At 41.8% G+C, this 21,695-nt stretch overlaps 1 protein-coding gene across 3 annotated transcripts in view; it reads right to left on the bottom strand.

Moving 5' to 3' along the window:
* Positions 1–21,695, bottom strand: part of IQCK (IQ motif containing K) — a 126,671-nt gene that overhangs the window by 23,676 nt on the left and 81,300 nt on the right. For all 3 annotated transcript variants that reach the window (XM_061208292.1, XM_061208290.1, XM_061208291.1), the window contains one exon: positions 8,274–8,385. In XM_061208292.1, the coding sequence (XP_061064275.1) occupies positions 8,274–8,385 (112 nt within the window). The remainder of the gene's footprint in view (positions 1–8,273; positions 8,386–21,695) is intronic.

Below are 21,695 nucleotides of genomic sequence, written 5' to 3'. Positions count from 1 at the left end.
TCAGCCTCTCCTACCCTCACACCTCCCTTATTCCAGTGGCCTGTGGTCATTTCAGCTAGTGTGCAGGGTAGGAGGCACGGCCAGACGCTGCCCTCTGTCCAGCCTGGGGCTCCTGGTACCCGGATGGGAAGCTTTGCCGGGGGTCAACGAGCCTTACTGGACCCACAGCTTAAGGTAACTGGACACCATGGCAGGAGATGACCAGAGGTTCCCTGGCATCAGGCAGACCTGGGTTCAAATCCCTGGTCTCTGGCCTTCCTGGCTGTGTGACCTGTGTGAGTCAAGTAACCTCCCAGCTCCAGTTTCCTCATCTGTACAATGGAGAGAATATCTCCTCTCTGGGAGAGCAGGTATGAGGGCTACGTAGAAACACAGGGCCTGGCACGCGGTACATGCTCGCTAACTCACGGCTACTCCTGAGCTCCAGACAGGCTTCTCTGCTCTAAGAGCTAAGTTCCAGGAGCATCAAGGTCACAGGCAGGTGGTATGCCCAAAATAAGGTGCTTATTTTAAGAATATCCTTAAAACCCAATCCTAATAGGTAAGATTTGTCATTACAATCTAAACCTAAAATACTAGATTTAAAATCAAGGGAAGAAATTTCTCTGGTTTCTATCCCACCCCCACCCCAGGCTTTTATCTTTTCCCTCCAGAAGCAAATGCCCTTCTAAGAAACTCATTAAGGGAAAGGAAGATTGATGTTCACTACGTTATAGTGTCTTCTTTACGAGAGAAAAATCAGCTCCAGGAATGAGTGCTTCCAAGAAACTTTTTGAAATTTGAAGGTAATAAACAATGTAATGATCCTATTTCCTTCATTGCTATGGCTTCTAGGAAGCTCAGAGCCACATTTCTATTTATTGTACGAACATTTTTGAGGTTATTATTCACATTGCATAATGTATTAGGGAAGGGCCCAGTATTTCCTGAACAACCAGACTGTCTTTTTTCTTATGGACACTATGAATTATGCAACAGGCCTTATTTCCCTCTTTAGTTTGTCCCTAAGAAATCTCTAGCAAGTATAGGCCTTGGAGTAAGTATTTTGCTTACTGCATTCAATGGTTTTATTTTTTCTCTACTTTTAATTTTTCCTTAATCCAATTACCACATTTACCTAAAAATGTTATATTATATGTGTTTCTGTAAGCAACTACAAACTACTCTTGGACTGAGGTAGGGAACAAACAGGTGAGCAAACAAAAGTAAACAATCTATTTCCTTTGACAGGTCAGCCTCCCCCACCCTTTTCTTTAAAATATCAAGAAGTGATAAAGTCATTCAAAGAGTATTTACACAAATATACAATATACACACACACATTTGAAAATTGCAATCTGATGTTGTATATATATATATATATATATATATATATATATGTATATATATGTAATCTGATGTAGCATATATAATAAATGTAATCTGATGTTATGAGAACAGTTTCTATGTTTTCTTTCTCCTTACTCATACTAGATTTCCAAATAAAATATGAATATTCAGTTACAAAGCACATTTGAAAACAATTACCAATTATATGAAGCTAAAAATATGCTATTAATCAAGAAGGGATTTTTGACCACATCTCAAAAATGACTTTGGCATCTTCTTTTGGATTCTATTAGCTGTAATTCTTGTCACACATGTTTTTAAAAATAATTCCTGCAACTGTCCCGATGGATAGAGACTTCAGGATAACTTCACACTGTTTCTATCCTAGAGGAAAATCCTGTTCAGGACGGCCTCTGACTCAGTGTAACATGAGACAGGCTATAAATGACCATGGTTCTACCCTGACAGCTGACGCTCCTCTCCCTCAGACGTCCTGTCTGCACCAAGGTTGCTCCAAGGAATGAACTTGGCAAAATTCATTCATACTATAAATACCAGAGCACGATATGGATAAAATGGCATCCACTAAACAATTATATTATGTTTGTTTGCTGGATCTGTACATGGATGAGTTTGCAGTTTTCTTACATGAAGGTGAAAACCCATTTTTATTTGCAATCACTCCACTTCTTTTCTTTACCGCAAATCTAAAGGAGAACTACATGTGTTTAACATTCATTTTCAAATTGCTTCATCAGAGCTCTTTGGGGTCTAATTACAGTGTCACCTTAGCTGGGGGGGATTGATTTTTGAAACCGCTACAGTACCCAGATTCATAAGGTTTAAAACAGGAAGTAACTCCATGCATGAACTTAACAAAATGATTCAGCTTGGTGACCCTTGAAGGGGACAAAAAGTTCTACTTCACTTGATGGGCAGCACGTTGTACCCTGCTCCTGGCAATTCAGCCCCTACCTGAGGGCTTCAGCCAATGCAAACACCAACAGTAAGAAACCATAGGTCATAAGAAATTGGACAAGCCGTATGTCATGTTCAGGAGGATTCCTGAGAGGTTTGGGTCTGATGGTAGAATCCAAAAGAGTGTCTTGTCTCTCTGCAACTCTCCTCCCGTATGTGTCAGAACACGGGACAGAGAAAGGGCGTGCCTGCGCCCCAGCCCTAGGCCCTCCTCGGCTGTGTGACCTTGGCAAGCCCTCGACCTTCCTGGGCCTAACTTATTCATCTACAAAATGAAACCCAGAGCTGCATCCACCAAATATGTACAGACTGCCTGCCCTGTACCAGGCTCTGTGCTAGGTGTGGGGATATCATGATGAATAAGACACACAGTCCCCACATGGAACCCCATGGAACTTAGAGTCTAGTGGAGGAAATCAATACAAAATTGCTTGAAGCACAGAGATATTTTAATAATGACAATAACCAACATGTATGGGAACTCTGTGCCAGGACTTATTCCAAAGATCATCTCTTGCAATCCTTTAACAACTGTATGAGACAGGACTATTATTATTCCCATTTTGCACATGGGAATACTGAGGCTTAATGAAGTTAACAAGATCAGGGTCACACAGATAAAAGTAAAAGGATTCCAAGGGCAACTCTGGCCAACTCCAAAACCCAGTCCTTTACCAACTGTGCTGTATTGACTTCTTTCCAAACTGACCACAGATCTGGGGATGGTGTTTAGAACTGACTTTTTTCCTGAGGACCATTTCAGTCTCATCATAAATGGGAAATTTACCCCTGAGTTCACATTGGGGCATTTACTGAAAACCTCATCTTTTTTGGAAAGCACTGTTCCTTTTGGAACCCTCAGAAGGTGGAAAGGCAGCAAGGGACATGGGCAGCAGGTGGCCGAGGTGGGACCTCTTTCACTCTGCCCTCCACTGCTAGCTGGATCACAGAGTTAAATCCAGCCTGCGCTCCCTGCTACATAGCAAGCCAAACCAATCAGCGAACCAAGGGCAAATCAACTCAAAAAAAAAAAGTAACAACAGAAATAAATAGGCATGCTGCACTTTTCCTGACCTTTAAACTGATTACAGCCCTGATTGTCTTCCAATTTTAAGTGAAATGAACCGGCAATAGTGCACAGACAAGCCTGCCAAACAGTTACAGCTCAAACTGCTTCTTAACAAGGGACACCAAGACCGCCAATTTGATGAGCCCCTGCTCTGTACCAGGCTCTGTCTGTATGTGGACTCATACAAGCCTCAGAACTCCACCCATTCATTCATTCCCTCGTTTATTCATTCAACCAAAATTTATTTGGTGCTCACTTTGTGCCAGCCACTGCATGAGGACGAGGCCTTCGTCCTCATGGAGCTTACACTTTAGTGACGAAGGCATGTAACTGCAAAGTCAGCAAATAACAGAAGTACGATCATGCATCAGTAGGACCCTCAGGACTAGAGGACTCTACATTTTAAAGAGAACACAAACCACTGGGGATCTAGCACCTCCTTAGGGTCGCAACTCTGGCTGACCATTAGAACTGGGGAAACTTAACATTAACATGGATGCCCAGGGCCCATCCCCACCAAGTTGGAATTTCTGGAGATGAGGCACTGGTATTTTTTTATCTTGTAATTTTGAATTTACAGAAAAGTTGCAATAATCATCCAAAGAACTCTCAGATGAGCCGTTGTTTATACTTGATCATTTTCTCTCTGTGTGTATACATATGTGTGCATGTGTTTTACAAATTATATTTTTCTGAATCATTGGGGATTAAGCTGCATATCATATCCCTTGATCCCTAAAACCTTCATCATGCATCTTAAGAATGAGGAGGTTTCTGATATAGCCCAAGAACATTGATCAAAATCAGGAAACTTAAGAGTGCGACATACCACTGTCTAATATAAAGCCCATACTCAAAGTTTGCTAACTGTCTCAATGATGTCTTTTATAGCATTTTTCCCCATCTGAGATTCAATCTAAGGTCATGCACAGCATTCAGCTGTCACATCTCTTTGGTCTCCTTTAATCTCTTTTGGCTTTCTTGGGCATTGGCATTTTTGAAGAGTCCAAATCAGTTATTTTGGAGTGTTTCCTCAATTTGGGTGGATCTGATGTTTCCTCATGATTAGATTCAAGTTGTGCATTTTTTATAGGAGTTGTGCATAAGCGTCTGTGATGTGTGTCTTCCTCAGTACATCATACCAGAAGGCATGTGATATCAGTTTGTCCCGTTATTGGTGACATTAATCTCCAACACTTGGTTAAGGCGGCTCTGCCAGGCTTCTCTCATGCAAAGTTACTATTTTTCCCTCTGTGTTAAAGACTCTGCCTTGTGAAGAGATATTTTCAGACTATGAATATCAAGCTCCTCATCAAACGTTCACTCAGTGGTTTAGCATCTATTGATGATTGTTGCCTGAGCCAATTAATTCACTAATATGGTTACAAAATGGTGACTTTTACATTTCATTATACCTGCTAAATGTATTAGTTGGCATTCTAATGTGGGAGAAAAGCTTTCTCTTCTCTCACATTTATTTGTTTATTTGTTTCTTTATTTGGTATCCATATGGACATTTGGATTTTTTTTTTTTTAGTCAATGAGTTCATTACAGTCACTGTTGATTTTCATGCTTAAATTTTGATGTTAATTTTGATGCTTAAATTGTCCCAGATTTGCCCAGTGAGAGAGACTCCCTTCAAGCTGGAGCCTGTATTCTTTTCCCATGTTCCCATCAATTTTTTGAGCCTTCTTTATTTTCTGGCAAAAGACATTCTAAGCTCTTCTACTTTCCTTGCCCCAGCCCTGGAATCGACCATTTCTCAAAAAAAAAAAAACAAAAAACAAAAAAAACCACAACCTAATTCCATTTAGAATGAGGGGTACTTAGAAACCAAGATCTGGGCACTAGGAATGCTCATTGCTTCTAGGGTTTTCAGTCAATAGCATTAGTATTTTTAGAAAGCTCCTGAGGTGATTCAAATATGCAGCCAATATTGAGAACAATTGTTTATGAAGAAGGGGCCTAACCATTACTTAAGCCGATGACTTTGGGGAGGAAAGGGGGAGAAGAAACTGTAGGAGCTGTGGAGTAGTGAATCAATGCAGTATGTTTCAAACCATGGGTCAAGACACATTAGTGGGCCATGAAATAAATTTACTGAGTCATGTCCAGCATTAAGAAAATTAAAAACTCAATAGACTAGAAAATACCAAAGGGTATTACATATAATAAGGTTATTTTTTCATAAAACTTTTGTTTTAGCTATGCATATATGAAACCATCTGTATATTCATATGTACTAAATTGTGACATAAAACTATTTCTTACTGGTTCACAGTCCAAAAAGATTGAGAATCTGTCCTAAAGGAGAGTGCTTGCTTTTCTCTCTTCTCTTAGACGAGAGTGGGTGCTTCCACCACCCAAGCCCTAAGACAAGGGAGGGAAGAGCCAAGAGAACAACTCAGAAAGAATGGGGGTGCTTCATTATCTGGTTGGTCATCTCCTTTAAGGGCAGATTTACATTACACTTCATCCTACTGTGCCTGTTAGAGCAGATTCAGTGTGAACTGGGGAGACACGCTGGGGTGGGGCAGTGGAGAAGTCTGCGTGTCCACCACTGGTTTCCTCTGCGTCAAGTGGACGCTGGGAGGTAACTTGAACTATCTTTCCATTGCCCCACCCGAGAGGGCTGGCCACTGGGTAAGGAGACTCCAGGAGCAAAAGGCTGGGAGTGGGCTGGCAGAGGTGGGGTCCGGGTGGTGGTGGAAAAGGGAGAGACAGAGCCAGATCCCCACAGGGGGTTCTGCCACGTGCTGTCTCCCCTGAGGAAGAGCTCATATGAAACACAGGAGTCAGTGAGCCAGCAAGGGGATGCCTGCCCACAGGACACGGGTGGCCACGCAGCCTCAGCCAGAGAAGCGGCAGCAGCCAAGAGAGGATCACAACAGGAAGTGCAGAGAAGATGCCCCTTGGATCTCCCTCCCTCCCACCCAAACCCACCGAAGGAGCAAGCGGCTTTGAAGAGGAAAGGGTGGACGTGTGAAAGATTAGACAATTCTTTCCCCCACTCCCAACCCCACTGAGGCAGAGCAGAGGCGGGTGGGTAAGCATTAAATTGCATCTGAGATTGAGATTTTTAAGTAGACCGGACTTTATGAAATCAGAACATACTTAAAAGACATGAAATCCAACCAGTATGCCATGCAGGAACTGGAAAGAGATTCGAGAGAACAGGGTTGAAGACAGTTTCCGGGCAAAAAAGAAAACTTTTGTTTAGACTCCACCATGTTGAGATTGCTCAATATTGTATCTGCTCCCTTTAGGCAGGGCAACTTGGGAAGGCCCCTCTGAGGCGGTAATGTCCCCAGGCCTGGAGGGTGAGAACAAATGGCCATACAGGAGCTGGGAAAGGATGATTTGGCAGGAAAAGGGATAGAAAGTGCAGAGTCCCAGAGGTGAGGAAGGCATTGGCATATGGCAGAACACGAGAGACTGGAGGAGCTGCAGCCTAGTGAAGGTGGACAGGGTCGGGGAGGATGGGGAGGTCAGAGCATGGATGGTGGGAGTATGATGGCCTGTAGGCTGCCGAGGTAGGTATGATCATTTTTTTTCCATTGGTTTTCATAATTGTAAAGTACTGCACTTATTTAAAAGATTCCAACAGTGCAAGATTCCCCCTAGTCCTAATTCCTAAAGGTAACTACCATTAAAGTATTCTTCCAGGCTGTTCAGACATCTCTCTGTTTCCCTGTATATATTTCTAATATGAATGAAAATTTATGGTTCTGCAACTTTTTTCCACTTGTTAATACATCATGAATCTCATTCCATGTTGTTGGTTAAATAAGTGATGCTAAATCCATACCACGCAGCCATTAAACGACATGAGGGGGCTTCCCTGGTGGTGCAGTGGTTAAGAATCCGCCTGCCAATGCAGGGGACACGGGTTCAAGCCCTGGTCCGGGAAGATCCCACATGCCGCAGAGCAACTAAGCCCGTGTGCCACAACCACTGAGCCTGCGCTCTAGAGCCTGCAAGCCACAACTACTACGCCCATGTGCCACAATTACTGAAGCCCGCGCGCCTAGAGCCCATGCACCGCAATGAAGAGCAGACCCCGCTCGCCACAATTAGAGAAAGCCCGCGCACAGCAACGAAGACCCAATGCAGCCAAAAAAAAAAGGCATGATGCCACTCTCCAGTGCCGACTGAATGACGTTCTGAGTATGTTCAGTGACAGGGTAGATGATATAACAGAATATACAGATGTACTTGTAACAGAATGTAAAAACCCATTTTCAATAATATATGAATATATATTTATTTGAATCTTTTTGTACTGAAAAAGTATAGCAGGATGTGCACCAAAATTTTAATAGTGGTGAGATTTCTGATTTTCACCCCCCTTTTGGCTTTTGTTGTTCTAATTTTCCTACCACGAATATGTAGTAAATTAAAGTTTAAAAATAAAGAAGGGAAGCAAATAGGACAAAATGGTGACACTTGCACATGACAGGTGATGGGTGCTTGTTCTGTTATTCTTAATACTTCAATGTGTGTATGTGTTTAATTTCTCAGAAAAGGGGAGAGGATGGCATAAAACACCGCTTGAGTTCAGACACACAATCAACAGCTTAGAAGAAAAACTACCCATCACATTGATGGGCACCGTGTCTCCAAAATGATGGGTTATTCTTGTTGTCTTGCAGCTAAAAAAAGAGACCTGCAGACATGGGATGACACTGAATGTGTCCCTGAGTGAGGGGAATGGCCATGTCAATTATATTGTCATTCCAGAGCTGAATCTTAACATGCTGCCACCTCCCCTACCCCCAGTGGAGTCCCGCGCAGACACAGGGACCTTATAAAACCTCAGAGGGCGACCTTCTTGAGCCTGGGGTAAGACTCAGGCTTTTCCTGAATAAACCAAGGGCTGTGAATCAAACAACTGACCTTTCTGCTCTTGCTTGGCCCAGAAAATTTTGACTCGCTGGCGGATGTGCTTGTCCTCACGCAGTTTCTTCTGCCACTGACGCAGTTCTTGAATCTCAGGATCACAGCGAACCTGGAAAATTCCCCCAAAGCTTTAGTTCCCTTTCTACATACTTTTACACATTAGCTTGTTAACCCTGCAAGGAAAATCCTTTACAAACCACCTGGATGTACTTTTGATTCTAAATGAATCATTGTTCTAAACGAATTATCTATACTCCTAAAGCTTATATAATATTTGAGAGTAAATGAGGTTGGATGAAGGTTTGCTACACTAATGGTAGGCTGAGAACTTTCTAGATCTGTGGCTGTCCAATAGAAATATAAGGAAATCACATGTGAAATTTTAAATTTCCTTGCAGTCTCATCTTATTATTTTTTAAAATATTCATTTATTGAAGTATAATTGACATGCAATATTATGTTAGTTTCAGGTGTACAACATAGTGATTTGACATTTAAATACATTATGAAATGATCATCATGATATGCCTAAAAATCATCTGTCACCATACAAAATTATTACAGTATTATTGACTATACTCCTTATGCTGTATAGTACATCCCCGTGACTAATTTATTTTATAACCGGAAGTTTGTACTTCTTAATCCCCTTCACCTGTTTTGCCCATCCCCCCCATTTACCTCCCCTCTGCAAATGCCAGTTTGTTCTCTGTATCTGTGAGTCTGTTTCTGTTTTGTTTGTTCATTTGTTTTTTTAGATTCCACATATAAGTGAAATCATACCGTATTTGTCTTTCTTGTCTGACTTATTTCACTTAGTCTAATACCCTCTAGATCCTTCCATGTTGTCACAAATGGCAAGATTTCATTCTTTTTTTATGGCTGAGTAATACTGGCATACCTTGGAGATATTTCAGGTTCAGTTCTAAACCACTGCAATAAAGGAAATATTGAAATAAAGCGAGTGACACAAATTTTTTGGTTTCCCAGTGCACATGAAATCTATGTTTACACTATATTGTAGTCTATTAAGTGTGCAACAACATTATGTCTAAAAAAACCAATGTACATCCCTTAATTAAAAAATACAAAACAAAAAAACAATTACAATAATAACATCAAAAGATCACTGATCACAGATCACCATAACAAATATAATAATAATGAAAAAGTTTGAAATATTGCAAGAATTACCAAAATGTGACACAGAGACAGAAGAGATATATATTCCACATCTTTATTCATTAATCTATCAATGGACACTTCAGCTGCTTCCATATCTTGGCCATTGTAAATAATGCTGCAGTGAACATAGTTCCCCAACCAGGGATGGAACCCCCAGCCCTCGGTAGTGAAAGTGTGGAGCCCTAACCACTGGACCGCCAGGGAATTCCCATATCTTTTTTTTTTTAATATTTATTTATTTTATTTTTGGCTGTGTCAGGGCTTAGTTGCGGCCCGCGGGATCTTTCGTTGCGGTGCACGGGCTCTCTAGCTGTGGTGCGCAGGCTCCAGGTCGCATGGGCTCTGTAGTTGTGGTGTGCGGGCTTAGTTGCCCCGCAGCACGTGGGTTCTTAGCTCCCCGACCAGGGATCGAAACCGCATCCCCTGCATTGGAAGGCGGATTCTTAACCACTGGACCACCAGGGAAGTCCCTCCCATATCTTTTTGAATTAATGTTTTTGTTTTCTTAGGGTAAATACCCAGAAGTGGAATTGTTGGATTATATGGTAGTTCTATTGCAATCTCGTTTTAAAAAGTGAAAATAAACTGGCAAGATTATTTTTAAGAGTATATTTTACTTAACCTAAAAGATACAAAATAATATAATTTCAACATGTAATCAATATAAAATATTATTTATGAGATATTTTACTTTCTGTTTTCTATACCAAGTCTTCAACCTCTGGTATGTATTTTATACTTACAGAGCATCTTAATTTGGACTAGACACATTTTAAGTGCTCAATAGCCACGTATAGCTGGTGGCTATTGTACTGGACAGCAGAGTTCTGGATTAATCACAGTTAATGTATTAACCACAGTTCCATTTGATTGACTGAGTGCCTACTGCATACTGCGCTTTGTGCTAGACATTGAGAATAAAGGGATAATTAATGGTAATTGTAATAATGATTATTATTATTTTAAAATTATTAATATAACTCATATTTATTGAACACTTATGTCCCAGGCATTGTTTAAGTGTTTTACAAAATTTAACTATCAAAACCAGGCAGAAATGATTATCTCCATCTTACAGATAAGGAAACCAAGTATAAGTGGCTTGCCAAGTCTTGGAGTTAGGAAATGGTGGATTCAAACGTAGGCAGACTGTTCCAATTTCCCTTGAGGGACTTAAGAGTCTGATAGGAGGGGACCTTCAAGATGGCAGAGGAGTAAGACGTGGAGATCACCTTCCTCCCCACAAATACATCAAAAATACATCTACATGTGGAACAACTCCTACAGAACACCAACTGAACGCTGGCAGAAGACCTCAGACTTCCCAAAAGGCAAGAAAATCCCCACATACCTGGGTAGGGCAAAAGAAAAAAGAAAAAACAGAGACAAAAGAATAGGGACGGGACCTGCACCTCTGGGAGGGAGCTGTGAAGGAGGAAAGGTTTCCACACACTAGGAAGCCCCTTCACTGGTGGAGACAGGGGGTTGGGGGGAAGCATCGGAGCCACGGAGGACAGTGCAGCAACAGGGGTGCGGAGGGCAAAGCGGAGAGATTCCCACACAGAGGATCGGTGCCGACCAGCACTCACCAGCCTGAGAGGCTTGTCTGCTCCCCCGATGGGATGGGTGGGGGCTGGGAGCTGAGGCTCGGGCTTCGGTCGGATCCCAGGGAGAGGACTGGGGTTGGCTGCGAGAACACAACCTGAAGGGGGCTAGTGCGCCACAGCTAGCCGGGAGGGAGTCCAGGAAAAAGTCTGGAACTGCCTAAGAGGCAAGAGACCATTGTTTCAGGGGGCGCGAGGAGAGGGGATTCCTTCCCCATATGCCCACAGAAGGCAAAGCACTGCCTAAGCGAGCTCCAGAGACGGGCGCGAGCCACGGCCCAGACCCCAGAGATGGGCATGAAATGCTAACGCTGCTGCTGCTGCCACCAAGAAGCTTGTGTGCAAGCACAGGTCACTATCCACACCTCCCCTCCGTGGGAGCCTGTGCAGCCCGCCACTGCCAGGGGCCCGTGATCCAGGGACAACTTCCCCAGGAGAACACACAGCATGCCTCAGCCTGTTGCAACGTAATGCTAGCCCCGCATTCCAATTATTATTACCGTACCCCTCCCTCCCCCTGGCCTGAGAGAGCAAGAGTGCCCTAATCAGCCACTGCTTTAACCCCTTCTTGTCTGGGCAGGGAACAGATGCCTGAGGGCGACCTACACACAGACATGGGGCCAAAACCAAAGCTGAACCCCAGGAGCTGTGCAAACAAAGAAGAGAAAGGGAAATCTCTCCATGCAGCCTCAGGAGAAGCAAATTAAATCCCAACAATCAACTTGATGTACCCTGCATCTGTGGAATACCTGAATAGACAACGAATCGTCCCAAAATTGAGGCGGTGGACTTTGGGAGAAACGGTAGACTTGGGGTTTGCTGTCTGCGACTGATTTGTTTCTGATTTTTATGTTTATCTCAGTTTAGTTTTTAGCACTTGTTATCACTCGTGGATTTGTTTATTGGTTTGGTTGCTCTCCTCTTTTTTAAAATTATTTTTGTATTTTAATAATTTTTTAAAATTTATTTATCTTTTTTTTTTTCTTTCTTTTTGTTCTCCCTTTTCTTCTGAGCTGTGTGGCTGACAGGGTCTTGGTGCTCCAGCCTGGTGTCAGGCCTGAGCCTCTGAGGTGGGAGAGCTGAGTTCAGGACATTGGACCACCAGAGACCTCCCGGCTCCATGTAATATCAATCGGCAAGAGCTTCCCAGAGATCTCTATCTCAACGCTAAGACCCAGCTCCACCCAACGGCCAGCAAGCTCCAGTGCTGGATGCCCAAACAACTAGCAGACAGAAACACAACACCACCCATTAGCAGAGAGGCTGCCTAAAATCATACTAAGTTCACAGACACCCCAAAACACACCACCAGATGCGGTTCTGCCCACCAGAAAGACGAGATCCAGCCTCATCCACCAGAACACAGGCACCAGTCCCCTCCACCAGGAAGCCTACACAACCCACTGAACCAACCTTACCCACTGAGGGCAGACACCAAAAACAACGGGAACTACAAACCTGCAGCCTATGAAAAAGAGACCCCAAACACAGTAAGTTAAGCAAAATGAGAAGACAGAGAAACACACAGCAGATGAAGGAGCGAGGTAAAAAGCCACCAGACCAAACAAATGAAGAGGAAATAGGCAGTCTACCTGAAAAAGAATACAGAGTAATGATAGTAAAGGCAACCCAAAATCTTGGAAATAGAATGGACAAATACAAGAAAGCTTTAACAAGGACCTACAAGAACTAAAGAGCAAACAAACAATGATGAACAACACAATAAATGAAATTTAGAATTCTCTAGAAGGAATCAATAGCAGAATAACTGAGGCAGAAGAACGGATAAGTGACCTGGAAGACAAAATAGTGGAAATAACTGCCACACAGCAGAATAAAGAAAAAAGAATGAAAAGAATTGAGGACAGTCTCAGAGACCTCTGGGACAATATTAAACTCACCAACATTCGAATTATAGGGGTCCCAGAAGAAGAAGAGAAAAAGAAAGGGACTGAGAAAATATTTGAAGGGATTATAGTTGAAAACTTCCCTAATATGGAAAAGGAAATAGTCAATCAAGTCAAGGAAGCGCAGAGAGTCCCATACAGGATAAATCCAAGGAGAAACATGCCAAGACACATATTAATCAAACTATCAAAAATTAAATACAAAGAAAACATATTAAAAGCTGCAAGGGAAAAGTAACAAATAACATACCCATAAATAACCCATAAGGTTAACAGCTGATCTTTCAGCAGAAACTCTGCAAGCCAGAAGGCAGTGGCAAGACATATTTAAAGTGATGAAAGGGAAAAACCTACAATCAAGATTACTCTACCCAGCAAGGATTTCATTCAGATTCAATGGAGAAGTTAAAACCCTTACAGACAAGCAAAAGTTAAGAGAATTCAGCACCACCAAACCAGCTTTACAACAAATACTAAAGGAATGTCTCTAGGCAGGAAACAAGAGAAGAAAAAGACCTACAAAAACAAACCCAAAACAATTAAGAAAATGGTAATAGGAACATACATATCGATAATTACCTTAAATGTAAATGGATTAAATGCTCCAACCAAAAGACACAGACTGGCTGAATGGATACAAAAACAAGACCCGTATATATGCTGTCTACAAGAGACCCACTTCAGACCTAGGGACACATACAGACTGAAAGTGAGGGGATGGAAAAAGATATTCCATGCAAATGGAAATCAAAAGAAAGCTGGAGTAGCAATACTCACATCAGATAAAATAGACTTTAAAATAAAGAATGTTACAAGAGACAAGGAAGGACACTACATAACGATCAAGGGATCAATCCAAGAAGAAGATATAACAATTATAAATATATATGCACCCAACATAGGAGCACCTCAATACATAAGGCAAATGCTAACAGCCATAAAAGGGGAAATCGACAGTAACACAATAATAGTAGGGGACTTTAGCACCTCACTTTCACCAATGGACAGATCATCCAAAATGAAAATAAATAAGGAAACACAAGCTTTAAATGACACGTTAAACAAGATGGACTTAATTGATATTTATAGGACATTCCATCCAAAAACAACACAATACACTTTCTTCTCAAGTGCTCATGGAACATTCTCCAAGATAGATCATATCTTGGGTCACAAATCAAGCCTTGGTAAATTTAAGAAAATTGAAATCATATCAAGTATCTTTTCCAACCACAATGCTATGAGACTAGATATCAATTACAGGAAAAAAAAAACTGTAAAAAATACAAACACATGGAGGCTAAACAACACACTACTAAATAACTAAGAGATCACTGAAGAAATCAAAGAGGAAATCAAAAAATACCTAGAAACAAATGACAATGAAAACACGATGACCCAAAACCTACGGGATGCAGCAAAAGCAGTTCTAAGAGGGAAGTTTATAGCAATACAATCCTACCTCAAGAAACAAGAAAAATCCCAAGTAAACAACTTAACCTTACACCTAAAGCATAGAGAAAGAAGAACAAAAAACCCCCAAAGTTAGCAGAAGGAAAGAAATCATAAAGATCAGATCAGAAACAAATGAAAAAGAAATGAAGGAAAGAATAGCAAAGATCAATAAAACTAAAAGCTGGTTCTTTGACAAGATAAACAAAATTGATAAACCACTAGCCATACTCATCAAGAAAAAAAGGGAGAAGACTCTAATCAACAGAATTAGAAATGAAAAAGGAGAAATAACAACTGACACTGCAGAAATACAAAGGATCATGAGAGATTACTATACGCAACTATATGCCAATAAAATGGACAACCTGGAAGAAATGGACAAATTCTTAGAAAAGCACAACCTTCCAAGACTGAACCAGGAGGAAATGCAAAATATAAACAGACCAATCCCAAGCACTGAAATTGAAACTGTGATTAAAAATCTTCCAACAAACAAAAGCCCAGGACCAGATGGCTTCACAGGTGAATTCTATCAAAGATTTAGAGAAGAGCTAACACCCATCCTTCTCAAACTCTTCCAAAATATAGCAGAGGGAGGAACACTCCCAAACTCATTCTATGAGGCCACCAGCATCCCGATACCAAAACCAGACAAAGATGTCACAAAAAAAGAAAACTACAGGCCAATATCACTGATGAACATAGATGCAAAAATCCTCAACAAAATACTAGCAAACAGACTCCAATAGCACATTAAAAGGATCATACACCATGATCAAGTGGGGTTTATCCCAGGAATGCAAGGATTCTCCAATATACACAAATCAATCAATGTGATACACCATATTAACAAATTGAAGGATAAAAACCATATGATAATCTCAATAGATGCAGAAAAGACTTTTGACAAAATTCAATACCCATTTATGATAAAAATTCTCCAGAAAGTAGGCATAGAGGGAACTTACCTCAATATAATACAGCCCATATATGACAAACCCACAGCCAACATCATTCACAATGGTGAAAAACTGAAACCATTTCCTCTAAGATCAGGAGGAAGACAAGGTTGCCCACTCTCACCACTATTATTCAACATAGTTTTGGAAGTTTTAGCTATGGCGATCAGAGAAGAAAAAGAAATAAAAGGAATCCAAATCAGAAAAGAAGAAGTAAAACTGTCACTATTTGCAGATGACATGACACTATACATAGAGAATCCTAAAGATGCTACCAGAACACTACTAGAGCTAATCAATGAATTTGGTAAAGTAGCAGGACACAAAATCAATGCACAGAAATCTCTTGCTTTCCTATACACTAATGATGAAAAATCTGAAAGAGAAATTAAGGAAACACTCCCATTTACCACTGCAACAAAAAGAATAAAATACCTAGGGATAAACCTACCTGAGGAGACAAAAAAAGTTTGCAGAAAACTATAAGACACTGATGAAAGAAATTAAAGATGATACAAACAGATGGAGATATATACCATGTTCTTGGATTGGAAGAATCAATATTGTGAAAATGACTATACTATCCAAAGCAATCTCTAGATTCAATGCAATCCCTATCAAACTACCAATGGCATTTTTTCACAGAACTAGAACCAAAAATTTCACAATTTGTATGGAAACACAAAAGACCCCGAATAGCCAAAGCAATCTTGAGAAAGAAAAACGGAGGTGGAGGAATCAGGCTCCCTGACTTCAGACTATACTACAAAGCTACAGTAATCAAGACAGTATGGTACTGGCACAAAAACAGAAATATAGATCAATGGAACAGGATAGAAAGCCCAGTGATAAACCCACGCACATATGGTCACCTTATCTTTGATAAAGGAGGCAAGAATATACAATGGAGAAAAGACAGCCTCTTCAATAAGTGGTGCTGGGAAAACTGGACAGCTCATGTAAAAGAATGAAATTAGAACACTTCCTAACACCATACACAAAAATAAACTCAAAACGGATTAAAGACCTAAATGTAAGGCCAGACACTGTAAAACTCTTAGAGGAAAACATAGGCAGAACACTCTATGACATAAATCACAGCAAGATCCTTTTGACCCAACTCCTAGAGGAATGGAAATAAAAACAAAAATAAACAAACAGGACCTAATGAAATCTAAAAGCTTTTGCACAGCAAAGGAAACCATACACAGAACGAAAAGACAACCCTCAGAATGGGAGAAAATATTTGCAAACGGAGCAACTGACAAAGGATTAATCTCCAAAATATACAAGCAGCTCATGCAGCTCAACATCAAAAAAACAAACAACCCAATCCAAAAATGGGAAGAAGACCTAAATAAACATTTCTCCAAAGAAGTTATACAGATTGCCAACAAACACATGAAAGGATGCTCAACATCACTAATCATTAGAGAAATGCAAATCAAAACTACAATGAGATACCACCTCACACCGGTCAGAATGGCCATCATCAAAAAAATCTACAAACAATAAATGCTGGAGAGGGTGTGGAGAAAAAGGAACCCTCTTGCACTGTTGGTGGGAATGTAAATTGATACAGCCACTGTGGAGAACTAAAAAACTAAAAATAGAACTACCATATGACCCAGGAATCTCACTACTGAGAGATTTCTCATATACCCTGAGAAAACCATAATTTAAAAAGAGTCATGTACCACAATGTTCATTGCAGCACTATTTACAATAGCCAGGACATGGAAGCAACCTAAGTGTCCATCAACAGATGAATGCATAAAGAAGATGTGGCACATATATACAATGGAATATTACTCAGCCATAAAAAGAAACGAAACTGAGTTATTTGTAGAGAGGTGGATGGACATAGAGTCCGTCACACAGAGTGAAGTAAGTCAGAAAGAGAAAAACAAATACCATATGCTAACACATATATATGGAATCTAAAAAAAGAAAAAAAAAAGGTTCTGATGAACCTAGGGGCAGGACAGGAATAAAGACACAGACGTAGAGAATGGACTTGAGGACACGGGTAGGGGGAAGGGTAAGCTGGGATGAAGTGAGAGAGTGGCATGGACATAAATACACTACCAAATGTAAAATAGATAGCTAGTGGGAATCAGCCGCATAGCACAGGGAGATCAGCTCGGTGCTTTGTGACCACCTAGAGGGGTGGGATAGGGAGAGTGGGAGGGAGGGAGACGCCACAGGGAGGAGATATGCGGATATATGTATATGTATAGCTGATTCACTTCGTTATAAAGCAGAGACTAACACACCATTGTAAAGGAATTATACTCCAATAAAGATGTTAAAAAAAATTTTTTTAATAAAATTAAATTAAAAGAAAAGAGTGTAGGGCTTCCCTGGTGGCACAGTGGTTGAGAGTCTGCCTGCCAGTGCAGGGGACACGGGTTCGAGCCCTGGTCTGGGAGGATCCCACATGCCGCGGAGCAACTGGGCCCGTGAGCCACAACTACTGAGCCTGCGCATCTGGAGCCTGTGCTCCGCAACAAGAGAGGCCGCGACAGTGAGAGGCCTGCGCACCGTGATGAAGAGTGGCCCCCACTCGCCGCGACTAGAGAAGGCCCTTGCACAGAAACGAAGACCCAACACAGCCAAAAAGAAATAAATTAATAAATTAATTTAAAAATAAATAAATAAATTAATAAATAAAATAAAAAGAGTGTAGTAGGAGACACAGAATACACAGGAGCAAGATCAACAAGGTGTGATAAGAGTAAGGATATCGGCGAGTACAAGGGAACACAGAGGGGGCAGCGGACTCAGCCTGGAGAGGTCAGGAAAGCCTTCACGGAGGAGATGGCGTCTGGGCTGAGTGTGGAAGGATGAAGTGGACTTGGCCGTGGAGAGGAGGTGAATGGCGTGTCATGGTGTCCTGGGGAGAGACACCAGCCTGCAGAAAGGTGCAGAGGGGTGAGAAAGCAGAGGAGGCACAGAAGGCTCACAGCCGCTCCAACTCTCCCCTTCCCGCTTCACCTTGCTACTCCCCACATGCCAGCAGAGGCACTCCTCACAGCATGGATTTCAAGACTGGAACTGAGTAACTTTATATATTTTATTGATATATGTATTTTGAAAGATAAGTTAAAGTCCCAAAGAATGCTGTGAGACTGTAATAGGGAAGAACAAATCTGACTCCATATTAGATCTGTTCCTTTTACTTTAATCTTTGTGCTCTGTTTCCTGTGCTTGGTCGTGCTGGCTCTGCATCTTTTGTAAAAGGATGTTGCCTATCGGACTTCCCTGGTGGTGCGGTGGTTAAGAATCCACTTGCCAATGCAGGGGACACGGGTTTGAGCCCTGGTCCAGGGAGATCCCACATGCTGCGGAGCAACTAAGCCCGTGCGCCACAACTACTGAGCCCACGTGTCACAACTACTGAACCCCGCGTGCCTAGAGCCCGTGCTCCGCAACAAGAGAAGCCCCACTCGCCGCAGCTAGAGAAAGCCCGCGCGCAGCAACGAAGACCCAATGCAGCCAAACGTAAAATAAATAAAATAAATAAATTAAAAAAAAAGAAAGGATGTTGCCTATAGGCTGAAATATACAGGATAACTCATTCTCAAGGCTTCGCCCTTTAAGAGACCAATCATATATAGAGATAAAAAGTGAGAGAACAGAGAATAACATTTGTCTTATTGGAGGTTTACAGGAACATTGTGACCTGACCTACATGGACGTATGTAAGAACAAAGGATTTCTACACCAAGAAGTTTGCAACAACTAACCACACCCCTCCCTCACCTTGCCTTTAAAAGTGCTTTGCTGAAACCCTTTGAGGAATTCGGGGTTTGGAGGCCACAAGCCACCCGTCTCCTTGCATGGCCCTGCAATAAACCTTTCTCTGCTCCAAACTCCGACATTTCGGTTTGTTTGGCTCTGTGCATCGGGTAACAAGACGTTATGAGAAACATGTCCTCATGAAAATGGTTTCCTTGTTTAATGGGCTCTATTTGTTTAAAATGAGGTAGTAGCGGGGACTTCCCTGGTGGTCCAGTGGCTACGACTCTGTGCTCCCAATGCAGGGGCCCCGGGTTCGATCCCTGGTCAGGGAAGTACACATGCATGCCGCAACTAAGAGTTCGTATGCCGCAACTAAAGATTCCGTATGCTGCAGCTAAAAAGATCCCGCATGCCACAAAAAAGATCCCACATGCCACAACTAAGACCTGACGCAGCCAAATAAATAAATAAATATTTTTAAAAACAAAACAAAAAAAATGAGGTAGTAGGTTTATATTCTGGGGGAAGAGTTACCTATACAGGAATTAGTACATGGCACTGGGGCAGGGGAGGGGGTCACCCATTGCATGCCCAGATCAGTGTATCCGTTTCTAGGCAGTGGCCCTCACTGTCTATCCTAGGTGCCCAAAATGGTGATCTGTTTGCCCCTCTTTTTTTTTTTTTTTTTTAAATTATTTATTTATTTATTTATATTTATTTTTGGCTGCGTTGGGTCTTCGTTTCTGTGCGAGGGCTTTCTCTAGTTGCGGCAAGTGGGGGCCACTCTTCATCGCGGTGCGCGGGCCTCTCACTATCGCGGCCTCTCTTGTTGCGGAGCACAGGCTCCAGACGCGCAGGCTCAGTAGTTGTGGCTCACGGGCCTAGTTGCTCCGCGGCATGTGGGATCTTCCCAGACCAGGACTCGAACCCGTGTCCCCTGCACTGGCAGGCAGACTCTCAACCACTGCGCCACCAGGGAAGCCCTGGCCCTCTCTTCTTAAGGCCACAACTCAGACGGGCTGGGCTGACAGTCAGGAGCTGGCGTCTCAGGTGCTGGGGAGAGATGCAGGACAAACTGCAGCAGAAATGGGACTCTCGCATACCTGCAGGACTTAGCATGTAAGGAAAATGAGTAACGGGAGCCTGGGGAGAGGGCAAGTAGGAGCGCACAGGCTTGTCTAAAGGGGCCAACTGCCCCCAGCTCTGCTGATCCAGGTGATGCCTCCAAGCCAGGGCCCAACCTCCTGATTTTCTGGGACACCGCTGGGTCTTGTGACTTCCTACTCTGATCACTGGGACCCAGGCTTCCTACTGTGATCGGTGCAGTTCTTTGATTTCAACTTTTTAGAGTCACCCACACATCCACCTCCCCAGGACACAAACACAGTCCCTGAAAGAGCTAGACTGAATTGGGTTTCAACATCAACCGCCTCAGTCCCAGAACCACTGCTATTCCGTTTTGGTTTTCCCCCGTCAATAGAGTCTACCTCTTCCTTCTCTCATAGTAATTTGACTTCGGGGATCCTGTTTCCCTTCCCTCCCACTGGATTTTCAATAGAGTCACAAGTAACCCCAATTTTTAAAAATTATGGTAAAAGGCACATAACACAAAATCTACCATTTTAACCAATTTAAAGTGTACAATTCAGTGGCATTAGTATATTTACAATGTTGTGCAACCATCACCACTATGTAGTTCCAGAAGATTTTCATCACCCGAAAAGGAAATCACGTAGGCATTAAGCAGTCACTCGCCATTCTCCCCTCTCCCCAGCCTCTGGCATCCACTAATCTGCTTTAGTCTCCATAGTGTCTTCTTAGTCTGTAGATCCACTGTCTCTATGGATTTGCCTATTTTGGATATTTCATATAAATTAACTGATATAATATGTAGCCTTTTGTGTCTGGATTCTTTCACTTACCATTTAATATTTTCAAGGTTTATCTACTTTGTAGCATGTTTCAGTACTTCTTTCCTGAATGATATTCCATGGCATAGTCATGCCACATTTTGTTTATCTATTCATCAGTTGATGAACATTTGAGTTGTTTCTACTTTTTGGCTATACTTAATAGAGCTGCTATGAACATTTGTGTGTGAGTTTTTGTTTGAGCACATATTTTCAATTTTTTTTTTTTGAGTATATACCTAGGAGTGGAATTGCTAGGTCATATGGTAATTTTATGATTAATTTATTGAGAAACCACCAATTGTTTTTCACAGTAGCTGCATCATTTTATATTCTCACCAGCAATGTATGAGGGTTCTTCACATCCTTGCCAACACTTATTTTCCATTTTTAAAATTATGATTATCATAGCCATCCTAGTGGGTATAAAATGGTATCTCATTGTGGTTTTGATTTGCATTTCCCTAATGACATTGAGCATCTTTTCATGTGCTTGTTGGCCATTGGTATATCTTCTTCAGAGAAATGTCTATTGAAGTCCTTTGCTCTTGATAAAATTGAGTTGTCTTTTTATTGTCGAATTGTAAGAATTCAATATATATTCTGGGTACTAGACCCTTATCAGATATACGACTTGCAAAACTTTTCTCCCATT

The sequence above is a fragment of the Eubalaena glacialis genome, chromosome 13 (genome assembly GCF_028564815.1).
Source record: "Eubalaena glacialis isolate mEubGla1 chromosome 13, mEubGla1.1.hap2.+ XY, whole genome shotgun sequence".
In the NCBI taxonomy this organism is placed as follows: domain Eukaryota; kingdom Metazoa; phylum Chordata; class Mammalia; order Artiodactyla; family Balaenidae; genus Eubalaena; species Eubalaena glacialis.
Note: the sequence above shows the minus strand (reverse complement) of the source record. Positions and strands in the feature narration are given on the sequence as shown.